Genomic DNA, 13,973 nt, shown 5'->3' with positions numbered 1-13,973 from the left:
CCCCAGATGTAGCAGATAAACCCATTTGCACATCTGAACAGTAACTATTTTTTTTTCTCTGCTTTTCCCCTTGAAGACATGACAATGGATGAAGTGCGAGAATTCGAAAGAGCCACTCAGGAAGCCACCAACAAGAAAATCGGCGTTTTCCCACCCGCCATTTCCATCTCCAGCATCGCCCTGCTGCCACCTTCCGTGCGCAGCGCCCCCTCCAGCGCCCCCTCCACCCCTCTCTCCACAGATGCCCCGGAATTTCTGTCCATTCCCAAAGACCGGCCCCGGAAAAAATCTGCCCCAGAGACGCTAACGCTTCCAGATCCAGAGAAAAAAGCCACCCTGAATTTACCTGGCGTCCACTCTTCTGAAAAGCCATGTCGGCCCAAATCAGAGTAACTTCACGTGAACCTCCTATTGGGTCTTATGTTTTCATTTGAGGCTTTTTCTTTTTCTTTTTCTTTTTTCTTTTTTTTAATTTTAACAATCCTCTGATAGAGGAAAAGACTGCCTCTTTATTCAGATGTGTTCTTTGATCTCGGATTGTGCATGTGGTTTAAATAATTTACAAGATAGCAAGAAACCCTACGTGTGCCACACAGCATCATAGTGAATGTGAGACGGAAGTCTTAGACTGAAGCAGGAAAGGCTGAGGACGGAGCTTAGTGCGTAGAGTGCTTCTGCAGCGCGCATGAGGCCCTAGGTTCCGTCCCCAGCAACGGGAGACCTAGGCAGGAAGATCACAAGTTCAAGGTCAGCCTCAGCTACGTACAGATTTTTGAGGCCAGCCTGGGTTACATGAGACCAACCCACAGAATCACCTACACCTTTAGATGTAGGCCAGGGAGGAAGCCTTGTTGTTTTGGGGACCTTGATGAGTTTGCTGAGTGGCCCTCAATGGTAAATAGGTGAATAGATGAAAAAACATGAACCTGGGTTTTGGGGTTTTGTTTGTTTGTTTTTAAAGATGTGATAAAATAATGAAGTCAATTTCCTCCCATCAAACCTAAAATTCTCAACAACAACAACTACAAAAACAAAATACTCTCAGGTGTCACATGCCTAATTGTTAAATTTTGGACTGCTGACCACCAATACTTGAATTCCAGTTGTTACCAATATTCCTACTTTGATTAGTCTGACTCAGGATTTGGGGCCTAATTAACTTCTTAAATTTTTTTGAAAATTTTAATGACCAACTTCTAGAGGCTCCAAGTGCAATTAATGATTAACTTCTTTATACCTTTTCACAAAATTTAATAAAGAGCCCATCTGCTTTCGTCTCTTTAGCTTCCCCTTCTGTGCCCTGGTGGCTTCTCAGATCTTTTCAGACTTGCATGGATGACTGTGACCACAACTGATATAAGGTGGGAGGTTCTAGAACCCCAGAGCCCTAGGTGAGACAAACATCTTCCCTGTAGGTACCAACAAAGCTTGACCTGTGAGCTTCCGTCATTCATTACGAGTTTCAGAAATCTCACCGAACTAAATAGAATTCATTGACCATCTCCCACGTGAGGAAGTTCAGAGTGGGACTAGGTTACCTGGGCTTAGCCACAGTCGGGACGCCTGGTGTCCGAGCCACGCAAAGGAGACCCCTCCCCTCCTGGTCACTCTTAGGATGTCTATGCCTCCTGGAATGGTTACCCACCACCAGGCTTTAGGAAACACCCTCATTTTCATCCTCCTTTCTTACAATTCAAATCTTGGGGGCCAGGGGGTAGCTCAATTGTAGAATTCTTGCCTAGCATATGCCTGAGGCCCTGGGCTTAGGCCCCAACACTGCAAAGAAAGGAAACAGTCTAAATATTGGCAGTGTCTCAGGAATCCAGTAAACACAGCCAGATGGGAGGAGACGAGGAGTAGGTAGGATGTAAGCAGACTCCTGTTTGTACAAAGGCGTAGTCATAAATACTCCGCCCCCCCTCCCCCCTCCCTCCCCCTCCCCCCCCCTTGTCTTACTTTGTCTTGCTGAAAGTGGGAATGCACATCAGAGCCCAGGCCGACAGCTGGCAAGGCCAGTCATCAAAGTGTCAGAGAGAGAGAGAGAGAGAGAGAGAGAGAGAGAGAGAGAGAGAGAGAGATCTGTCCCGCTGCACCTCACTGCCTTTAAACCCACAAGGAAAGGGGGCAGATTATCAGCGTTAACAAGACCTAGCTGGGGGACACCAGAGCCCATGTCCTAGCTAGCCTTCCTGACCGTGACCTCCAACCTCAGGCAAGGAAACGTCCCTCAACACAGATCCCAAAGGAAAAAAAGGGGGTGCCAGGGGGTCTGTTCTCCTTCCCTGGTACTTTCCACCTAGCGGACCCTGCTCGCACCCTCTCGTGAGTGCTCTACATTCTGCAATGTCTCCTGGGTCCCTGCCCTCTCCTAAGGCACAGGTGCCGGCCCCTCAAGCCCAGCGCCAAAGTGCTTAGAGTATCTAGATCACTTCCTTTTCTATAGATGGACCTTATGCCCAGCACTCCAAGGAAAGCAATCGCAAACAGCTTAGTGTAACGGCGCATCTTGTCCTTAAGGCGACAGTACCACAGTAGGACGCCCGTCTTTGCATGGTATAGGAGCATGAATCTCGCTTGTGGGAAAACTTCCTCTTTTCTCGACCCTTTGGGCTTCTCAGTGGTTCCCTCTCCATGCAGCTGTACTCCATGGGAATGTCTGGCTTCCAAAAGCAAAATTTCACTTTCAGAAGACTCGGAGATCGTGTATTGTACCTGCTTACCATTTGCAAGCTGATGTGGGCTGGGGCGGGCTCCTTGGTTTTCATGTAGTACAGATTGATTTTGCGCAGGTGGTTAGCCCGTCTGGCACCTGGCTTTTCCATTAGTACTGTGCCACTTTCCGTTTTTTCTACATCAGCTTCTATTGTCAAGTTCAACAGTCTGGTTCACGTTCAAAAGCTACTTTCTGATTCCTTTTTCGTGGCTTTTCTTCCCTTTGTAGTTGGCCCAACACCCTCGGTGCCAATTGCAGCGCTAACCTATGGTGTGTGATTCTTAACCGACACGTGTGTGTTCAGTTTTTTTTTTTCTGCCTACATGTAGTTTGTGTGTGTTACAAATAGGGAAGGGGTGAGAGTCAGGATATATTTCATTAACTACTTTGAATATTTAATCCAGTCATCACAAAACACAAATGACTTCAGTATTTTCTAAATCTTGATTTCTAAGTGTTGTTTCGCTTTGTCTGCGTCTGCTGCTGTGGGGTACAAGCCTTCGATGAAAGTGTACATAGAACATGAATAATTCTTGTGAGGATGGAAACAAAATGGCTGCATGATGGAAATTTAGGAAGGAAAAAAAAATAGCAGAAACTTGACTTTGCTAATAAGCATGTTTGAGAGGGAAATGGAGTCCTTTAACTCAGTGCCTCTGTCTGCCATGTGAAATCCCTCTAACTTTGTGCACCAAAATTGTATTATACCTGTACATTTTATATATGTATATATATATATTAAATGCAGTATAGCGAGTCACACACCACCAGTTCTAAGCCTCTGGTAGCCAAACTGAAATAGTAACCCGTAGGATAATACATGCGTGTAATCTTCTTCATCTTCATGTCAGTGGATGCTACTAAAAAGGCCGTACATGTCTTTGCTCCCAGTGGCTTCCGAAAAGCAATGTCATTGGGCTCTCCGTGTGGCACGGCATCTTGCTTTGTCTGTGCTTTCCTGGATCAAGGTTTTGTGGTGTTCTTATTGAGTGATGTTTGTCCGAAATCACCTCCGAAGAGCATTTCCTTTCAAGCTATCGTAAGAGAAAGCAAAGGGAAAACTGAGCACGAGAGAAGCTGTGACATTTTTGCTTGTCAGTTTGCTAGTGGACTTGCTTATAAACTCTGCTGTTGCGGCTCTGCATCTGTGTGGGGACTGGGCTAACTTACTTGCTGGGTATGGGTCAGCATTGTTTTTGGGTGTGGAAATAAGTTCGCTCAATTGTGGATATAATGAACACAAGCACTCATAATGCACGCACACGCACATGCACACGCACGCACTCTCGCACTCGCGCACGCACGCACAGGCTGTCAAATTGTCAGAGGGTCAAAGGCACGCACAGGCTGTCAAATTGTCAGAGGGTCAAAGGCACTTGCCACTAAGCCTGACAACCTGACTTCAATCCCCAGGTCTCACATGAGTGGAAAAAAAGAACTGGTTCTTACAAGTTGTCCTCTGACCTCCACATGTGTACAGTGACATGCACACCAACACACACACACACACACACACACACACACACACAGAAACAGGCACACATGCCTGCATGCACAGGCAAACACAAATAAATGCATAAATAAAAAATTTTTAACGAAATACAAAACCCTCAATAACACCCCCCAAAAGTAATCGTGTGGTTTTGTTCCGATGCCTGTAATGAACTGTAAACAAAGCGGCATCACGATTTAAAAAAAAAAAAAATGAGTGAAAACTTCAGGGCTAATGTGTTGATGAACATTTTCGCATTTCACTTCCTTAATCTCTTCATTTCTCAGAGTCAGCGGGCTAGCAAGTCGCCAGCTGGCTTAGACTGGCCAGCACAGGGTTGACAATCCTTTCACTGTGCGAGCAGATGATCCAAGGAAGAGCAAGTGTCTTAAACGGTTTCCTTCCTTTTCTGGTCACCTGACTAACAGGCGAGATGAAAATATGCCATGTGAGTCATGGTGGTGAAAAAAATAAAAATAAAACCCTGGCCTGCCCTGTAAGTTGACATGAATAAACTATGTTAAGCTCTTCATTCTTGGGGAGACCAAAGTGTCGCACCGTCACCCCACGTTGACACCGCGAGGCACCTTGGATTCTTCTGTGTTCTACCATCAGTGATACCTACCTGTGTTTGATTATCTGACTGCTCAAGCTCCAAAGGACTTCCTGCAGGAAGGGGATGTGAATTGATGGAGAACTGCCCAGACGATAGCCCTGACTGTAACTCCCATGTTAACAAACGCTTAGACAAGGCCCTCCCCCTTTCTCGCTTTCCAAATCGAAGCCTCTCTTTTGGTTTCACTGTGTCCCTGAGAAGAGAAGAGGGTCGTTTGAGTTGATGATGTTACCCATCTGCCTCTTACGTGTCCTCTCCAGTGCAATTTCGGTGTTTACGTTTCTGAGCTGAGATCTTAATTGGCTAACTTAGTCAAAATACCACTGCCACGGATAAAGGACCAAGTTGTTGGAACGTGCAGTCGCAAGCAATGCAAGCGGAAGTCACACACACACACACACACACACACACACACACACACACACACACACACCTCTATGTCATCTTATGGCTGTACTGTCGTTGACACCCACCCCCACCCCCGTTATTTATTATTGTTGATAATTTACTTTTTCTTACATTCTGTTGTAAATAAAAGTATGACGCAATCTTCTTCCGAATCGTACCTTCCTCTTGCTCCGCCAGCCTCAAGGGAATACTAGCCAATGTTAACATCAGTGGGGAAGGAAATATGGCCAAGGAAGTAAGAAACCAATTACTGTACCCAGCTGTGTGGTTTTGTGTGCAAGGATGCCTCCCCTACTAAAGGGTCTTACATCCAAGACCCTTGGTAGGAAAAGTCCCTACCAAGTGACTCTTAACTTTCCTGCCTAAAAATAAGGAAGGAAAACCAACAACCCCATAGGATGAGTGAATAGACTCCACTGTCCACCTAGCAGGTACTTGAATATCCATGGAGTTTGAGATCACATAGCATCCACGAATCCTTGGGAATGCCAACCAGATGTTGTTTTAAAATTACCATCCCCCAACACGCCATGCCAGGCTAGGTCTGGCAAGCACGCATAAGCACAAGCATATGTGTGTGTGTGTGTGTGTTTAAATGCATTGGTTTTTTGTTTTGTTTTGTTTTGTTTTTTATTCATTTATTTTTGCTAGAGGGTCTCTCTGTTACGTAGCCCTGGCTGTTCTGGAACTCACTATGTAGACCAGGCTGGCATCAAAATCACAGAGATCCACTGGCCTCTGCCTCCAAGTGCTGGGATTAAAGGGTGTGCCCCTGCCTCATCTTTTTTTATTTTTTTTCAGACAAAGTCTCAAATAGTTCCCTGTCCTTGCAATATGGCTAAAGATAACTTTGAGACTCCAATCTCCCTGCCTCAACCTTTCAGGTTCTGGCATTCAAGCGTATACCAGTACACCCAGTTTATGCCGTGCTGGGGATCCAACCCAGAGGTTGGTGGATGCCAGGCTAGGATGTTACCAACTGACCTACGTCCCCAGCTCTACTTGGGTCATTTTTTTTTAAGGATTTATTTTATTTATGTGTATTTATGTGTCTTCAAGAGGGGATCAGATTCCTCAAAACTGGAGTTACAGCCATCGGTGCTCGGATCCAAACTTGAATCCTCATGTTTGAGCAGCGAGCGCTCTTTTGTTGTTGTTGTTGTTGTTTGGTTTTTTGTTTTTTGAGAGAGGGTTTCTCTGTGTGTATCTCTCGCTGTCCTGGACTCGTTTTGTAGACCAGGCTGGCCTCGAACTCACAGGGATCCACCTGCCTCTGCCTCCTGAGTGCTGGGATTAAAGGAGTGCGCCACCACGCCCAGCTTCGCAGTGAGCACTCTTAACCACTGATTGGTCTCTCCCATCCACAGCTAGGTCACTTTTTAAGGTAAGCCAAAATTGTCCTGCCATAAGCTGAGAAAAAAGAAAAAATTGCCCTGCCATGATATGATTTCTGATTTCTCCACCCCCTCTTTTTTTTTATTTTTCTTTTCTTTTCTTTCTTTCTTTCTTTCTTTTTTTTTTTTTTTTGGTTTTTGTTTTTGTTTTTTGTTGTTGTTGTTGTTGTTGTTTTTTTTTTTTGGTTTTTTGAGACAGAGTCTCTCTGTGTAGCTAGCCTTGGCTGTCCTAGACTCACTTTGTAGACCAGGCTGGCCTGGAACTCACAGAGATCCGCCTGCCTCCATAAATACAATTTGAAAAGAGAAAAAAAAAATGTCACAGTCTGACCTCTTGACTAAAGAGCAAGCATGCTGCTTTCTTATCCTGAAGTTCTCTGAGCTGTGTAATATCAATGAACTAAAATACGTTTCCTTTTGTAGCCCCAGCCTCACCATTACACCCCCTTCCTGCCTTTTAATTCTGTATTCAAAACACACAAACTTCCCACCCACGCGGCTGCCGGCTGGCTTTCAGCCTGCATTCTTGCGCAGAGGCTGCCTTGTGGGGCTGAACTGTGTGGGGTTGTTAAATATTTGCCTGCCTGATGCTTAATGTATAGGTACTTGTGACGCCCCCCCAAGTTCATCAAAGGCCGTCTTCCCGCTGAGACCTAACCTTAGACTTCTGAACACCTACATATCTGAGATTTCCTCGAGCATCCACACAGTCATTACGGCCCTTGTGGCATCTCCTCCTCTGACCTCCAGTTGCTCCTTGCTCTCAAGTTCAGAATACAGAATACACAAAACTGTCACAGTCAGCAGAGACTTTGATGTCTTTGCGCAAGGACAACCTGAGTACTCATCTGACCTGGGTATGCAGTGGATCCAGCAAGCTCTGGTTTTAAGGTTACGGATTGACTCATTTTGCCTAACTTTCCTACATATGAATTCTCTCTCTTCCATCCTGTGTAGCCTGGAAGACTACCTCATTCCAATTCAAAGATTTAGCTACACTCCTCTTCCTGGGAAATTTGGTGTTCTAGTCTGTTGTCTGTTGCTGTAATAAACAGCATATTGACTGTCTTAGAGTTTCTAAGGCTACAGTGGAACACCAGGGCCCAAAAAGCAAGCTGGAGAGGAAAGGGTTTATCTGGCTTACACTTCTACATCACTGTCCATCACTGAAGGAAGTCAGGACAGGAACTCAGAGCAGGAACCTGGAGGTCGGAGCTGATGCAGAGGCCATGGAGGGCCTTACTTACAGCTGCCTGTTTCCTTATAGCAACCATGACCACCAACTCAAGCGTAGCCCCACCCACAATGGGCTGGGCACCCCCCCCCCCATCAACCACTAAGACAATGCCCTACAGACAGATCTTGTGGAGGCAGGTTTTTGGTTTTTTTTTTTTTGTTTGGTTGGTTGTTTGGTTGTTTGGTTTGGTTTGGTTTTTTGGTTTTTTGGGACAGGGTCTCTCTGTGTTAGCCTTGACTGACTGTCCTGGAGTCGCATTGCAGACTAGGCTGGTCTTGAACTCACAGCAATCCTCCTGCCTCTGCCTCCCGATTTTTTTTTTTCAAGACAGGGTTTTCTCTGTGTGGCCATGGCTGTCCTGGAATTCTAGACCAGGATGGCCTCAAACTCACAGAGATCCAACTCTGCTTCCTAAATGCTGGGATTAAGGGCCTGTGCCGCCATTGCCCCGCTGGAGGCATTTTCTTTTTTTCTTTTTTTCTTTTTAGTTTCTCAAGACAGGGTTTCTCTGTGTATCCTTGGCTTTCCTGGACTCCCTTTGTAGACCAGGCTGGCCTCAAACTCACAGCGATCTGCCTGCCTCTGCCTCCCTCCCGAGTGTTGGGATTAAAGGCGTGCGCCACCACACCCAGCTGGAGGCATTTTCTTAGTTGATGTTCTCTCCTCTCAGATGACTCCAGCTTGTGGTAAGTTGACATAAAACTAGCCAGCACGCTGACCAAAAGCAACTAGGGAGGTGAGAGTTCTCTCTCTCATATCATATTTCTCTCTCTCCCTCATATCATCTCTCTCTCATATCACATATCTATCTATCTACCTATATCTCTACGCAAACACACACAGTTTATTTTATTATTTACTATGTTTATATCTGTGCGTTGAGCTGTGCGTGTGTGAGTATGATACCCTTGGAGGTTAAAAGAGGTTGTGGGCTGACAGGTTCGGGTGCTGTAATCTCAACTTGGGTCCTCTAGAAGAGCAGCAGGTGCTCCTAACTGCTGAGCCGCCTCTCCAGCCCCTTAGCTGCCGTTCTTATTTAGCCCAGACCCATCCGCTCAGTAATGCATCACCCACAGTAGTATAGGCCCCTCTGACATCAATTAGCAAGCAAGAAAATGCCTCACAGACATGCGCACAGGCCAATTGGAAAAAGGCGTGCCTTCTTCCCAGCAACGCCAGAGTTTGTGGTCAAGCTGATAATAAACTAACCACAGCTAGCAATTTGCCTTAATACTCTCGTTCTGTTCCCAGCACATGAGCAAAAATAAATAAATAAATAAAAGGGGGGACTGAAAAAATAAAAAATAAAAATAAAAAGGGGACTAGAGAGCTGGGCGTGGTGGCGCACGCCTTTAATCCCAGCACCCAGGAGGCAGAGGCAGGAGGATGGCTATGAGTTTCAGGCCAGCCTGATCTATAAAACAAATCCAGGACAGCCAAGGCTACACAGAGAAACCCTGCCTCGGAAAACAAAATAAAACAAGTGCCCACCACCACATAAGTCAGGCGTGGTGGTACACCCCTGTAATCCTAGCACTGGGGAGGTGGTGGAGGCAGTGAGTGTTCTAGTGCTGTAAAGAGACACCATGGCCACGGATACGCGGATAAAAGAAAGCATTTAGTTGGGGCCTGCTTACAGTCTCGGGGGTCCAGTCCATTGCCAGGACCGTGGAGGCATGTAGGCAGACGTAGTGCTGGAGAAGGAGCTGAGAGCTCTCCATCTGAACGGATGGGCAGCAGGAAGACAGCAAGGGCTACTGGGCTGACTTGGGCTTCTGAAAGCTCAAAGCCCACCCCGCAGTGACACGCCTCCTCCAACAAAGCCCACCCCGCAGTGACACGCCTCCTCCAACAAGGCCACACATTTTGGGGGGGGGGGCGTTGGTTGGTTGGTTTTTCGAGACAGGGTTTCTTCGATGTTATCTTGGCCAACCTGGACTCACTTTGTAGACCAGGCTGCCCTTGAACTCATAGCGATCCTCCTGCCTCTGCCTCCCGGGTGCTGGGATTAAAGGCGTTCGCCACCATGGCCTTGGCAAGCTTTGTATTTTGAAGCCAGTTTGATAAAAATCCTTTGTAACGGAGCTAGTCCCTGTAGAGCCACTCTGGCAAAGATCTTTAAATCCTCCGACTGGCTACAGCTGAGGATAATCTTGAACTTCTGATCCTCCTGCCTCCACCTCCCCACTGTGGGGACTACAGTCATTCATGACCATGATTAAAAAAAAAATTTTTTTTTAAAGCACAAAATCTGTTTCATTTTCATGTTTGCCACTTGTGAAAAGAATTATCTTCTATAAAAAGAATTAAATGAGGGCACTTAGATCATTTAAATAATAAAACTTAATTCCTGATTATCTGTGGGTCAACAGCTCTGGACTCAGACTCCTTGAGCAACTTGACCTGCTATTGTCTGAACATGAAAATGTCAAGCTTCTCTTTTCTTCCTGATATGCTAAATCTAATTTACATCGGAGAGATAAGACACACTCCTCACTTGAAAGGCTCTGCAGAAAGAGCCGACTAACACACAGTTTAACTTTGCGTTAACACTCTGCGTGGGAAGCAAGGCCGAAGCCTCAGTGGGAACTGTTCAGTGGTTCTTTTCTGTATAAAATCAAGCCCAACAGCCTTGCTTGGTGTCTTTAATCCCAACACTGGGAGAGGCAGAGGCAGAGGCAGGTGGATCACTGTGAGTTCCAGGCCAGCCTCATCTGCTTAGTGATTTATAGCCCAGCTTGGGGGCAGGGAAAGCCAAATGCCCCAGGAGGCATAATAAATACCTGAAAAATGAGCCCCTTCAAATCCGGACCTAAGTACAAATCAATATTTTTTTTTTTGAGACAGGGTTTCTCTGTGTAGCGTTGGCTGTCCTGGACTCACTTTGTAGACCAGGCTGGCCCACGAACTCACAGCGATCCGCCTGCCTCTGCCTCCCGAGCGCTGGGATTAAAGGCATGCGCCACCACACTCGGCCTCAAATCAATTTTTATTGCATTTTGTTTATTTTGTGTGCGCACACACATGCCACAGCACACACGTGACGCTTCAAAGTAAAAAAGAGTGTTCCGAAGGTGGGATTCTTCTGTCTCCCAGGGGACAGCCCAGCAGCCGTTCTTCCCCAGAGGAAATGACGGAGCCTCAGAAGACCCCTCAGAGAAAACAGAGATGAAGAAGGTTTTAGTTTGGTAGGAAAGCAAGATTTTTTTTTTCCCCAGTAGCTTCCAAGATCATATTTGATGGGTTCTGGTCGATCACAGACACAAGGCCCCCCCATCTCTAACTTCCAGACAGAGACTTGTTACCCAACTCAAAGCCTCCCCTGGGCCTCTTCTCACCTCCTCCCCTACCCCCAACTCCCAGGCTGCTCTGGCTCAAGTGCCCCCCACTTCCCCCAGCTCCTCACCCTCCTTATAACCCTCATGATCTTTCCACGGCCCCGCCTTTCCTAGCCCTAGCTGTGTCCGGTCTGTTTCTTTTGTCTCTGCTCTACTCTGTTCCAGAAGCTTTTCTCTCTCATCCACAAAACAAAACCAAAAACAAAAACAAACAAAACAAAACAAAGCAAAAAGAACCCAACACCTTCCTGCTGTCTGTGGAGTATCCATTTCAGTGTCCTCCCTACTTCGCCCTCATACTCCTGACTTATGTGGGCTCTGTGACTCTGAACTCCTGTCCTCAGTATGGCATGTGCCAAAGGCTTTAGCTGATGTCCCTACTCCCCACCCCCCACCTCACCCCCATTTTTTTTTTTTTTTTTAGATAAAGTCTCATCCCTGGCTGGCACTCCTTGACTCTTCATTATGAGTGAGTTCACATTAATGGATTCATTTGGCCTGCATAACAGCAGGAATTAAAAGGACAATCATCTCTGTCTTACTCTGGAAGAAAGTGAAACAGAACAGTTGAGCTCGCTGCTGGGGCTGGGTGCTTCTGGGCTTGCCTGGCATGAAGGCCTGGCTTCCATTCCGGCACTGAACAACTTGGGTAGATGTGGCGTTCTTGTAAGTCCAGCGTTCAGAAGGTGGAGGCAAGAGGATCAGATGGTCAAGGCAGGGCTCAGACGTTGTCTCAGCAGGCAAAGGTGCCTGCCACCTCACTGGGATCCTTAAACCTGAATAATAGAAAGAATCTGCTTCTACAAGCTGCCACGTGACCTGTGTGTATACACACACACACACCACACACACACACACAAACTTTTTGTTTTGTTTTTTGAGACAGGGTTGCCCTGGCTGTCCTGGACCCACTTTGTAGATCAGGCTGGCCTCCAACTCACAGAGATCCACCCGCCTCTGCCTCCCTACTGCTGGGATGACAGACGTGCACCACCCTGCCTGGCACACACACATTTTTAAATAAATGATATAATTTTTTTAAAAGTTAAGTTCACTATCATCTTTGACTACAAAGTAAGATGGAGGCTATCCTGGGCTACATGAGATTCTGTCCCCAAAACAACAAAACTGGGCCTGGAAAGATGGCTCGATACTGAGAAGCAAATGCAGCTCTTACAGAGTTCAGGTCTCGGCTCCCGAATTAGAAGGCTGGTGATCACTAGAACTTCAGCTCCCAGGGAAATCTGGCACCACTGGCCTCTGCAGGCACTACACTTACATGTACACGCACACATACACAATTATACATAAAAATAAATAGGCTGGGGGCTGGAGAGATAGCTCAGTGGTTAGGAGCACTGACTGCTCCTCCAGAGGCCCTGAGCTCAATTCCCAGCAACCATATGGTGCCTCACAACCATATATAGTGTGATCTGATGTATACTGTATGCATAATATAAAATCTTAAAAATAAATAAATAAATAGGCCATGGTGGGACACACTTTTAATCTCAGTATCCCAGAGGCAGAAGCAGGCAGATCTAAGAGCATTTAAAGCTGCCCTCATCTACTTAGGAAGTTCTAGGCCAGCCTGGCAGTGGTAGCACACGCCTTTAATCCCAGCACTCGGGAGGCAGAGGCAGGCAGATCGCTGTGAGTTCCAGGCCAGCCTGGTCTACAAAGTGAGTCCAGGACAGCCAAAGCTACACAGAAAAACCTGTCTTGAAAAACAAACAAACAAAAAACCACTTCCAGATGCACCCGCTGGGTTTTGAAAAGACAGGTCTCATCAGATTTCTTCTCTCTCCAATTCCTGCTGCAGAGAAGCTACTTTCAGAGATGCTGGCTGGAATTCTGGTATTATTCCACTCCTTGCTGTGGTCTGAATATTTGCTCTCAGAGTATGATGAGACTCCGAAACTGAGAAGCTCACCTCAGACATCTTACATCTTATATAAGAACCACCACAAGGCCAGGCATGGTGGTGCACGCCTTTAATCCTAGCACTTGGGAGGCAGAGGCAGGCAGATCGCTGTGAGTTCAAGGCCAACCTGGTCTACAAAGCAAGTCCAGGACAGCCAAGGCTACACAGAGAAACCCTGTCTTGAAAACCATAGACCAAAAACAAAACAAATAACCCCCCCCCAAAGCTCCAAATATTCCCCCATTTCGAGCCATGTGTGAAGGCCAATAACTCTTATCCCAGCACAGACAAGAATGAGACAGGAAGATGGGCTAGCCTGGGACTACATAACCAGTTCTAGGCTATCTTGGCTATATAGGAAAATTTGGCTTCTATACTAAAACAAATAAACAAAGGCTTGGTGATACAGACTACTAAGTAAGTTCCAGGCCACCCTGGGATACAGAATACTCTATTTCAAACAAAACAAAACAGAAACACTGTGTGTGTGTGTGTGTGTGTGTGTGTGTGTGTGTGTGTGTGTGTTTGTACATATGCATACATTGTGCAACAATTTGTTCAAACTGCAATAGCACCTCTGAATAGTCCCGAGGTGGAAAAAAGGAGGTTCGAGGCCCAGAGACTCAGGAAATAAACCAAACTTAGAAGTCTAAGGAAGCTGAAACCTCTAAGATTCACAGGCCCCATTTCCAAAGTTACACAAGCAGCCTAGCTGCCTGTCAGAGAGGCGGGGAGCTCCGGGAATGAACACTGTGATTCCTCACCCACACTGAGAGGTTTAAGGAAGCCCGGCCCAAGTTGGTTAGCACAGAGCACTTCTGACTTCACTTAATGACAGCATCTCCCAAAAG

General features: G+C 46.4%; 1 protein-coding gene across 1 annotated transcript in view; it reads left to right on the top strand.

Moving 5' to 3' along the window:
* The window catches only part of PITPNC1 (phosphatidylinositol transfer protein cytoplasmic 1), a 270,108-nt gene extending 264,734 nt beyond the window's left edge, over positions 1-5,374 (top strand). Inside the window, exons 9-10 of the mRNA XM_084748592.1 lie at positions 77-4,049; positions 4,086-5,374. Of these exons, the coding sequence (XP_084604718.1) occupies positions 77-393 (317 nt within the window). The 3' untranslated portion in view covers positions 394-4,049; positions 4,086-5,374. The remainder of the gene's footprint in view (positions 1-76; positions 4,050-4,085) is intronic.
* The last annotated feature ends 8,599 nt before the right edge of the window (positions 5,375-13,973 follow it).

This window comes from Acomys minous, assembly GCF_964271855.1.
Source record: "Acomys minous genome assembly, chromosome: 12".
Taxonomy (NCBI): domain Eukaryota; kingdom Metazoa; phylum Chordata; class Mammalia; order Rodentia; family Muridae; genus Acomys; species Acomys minous.
This window is presented reverse-complemented; position numbering and strand designations above follow the sequence as displayed.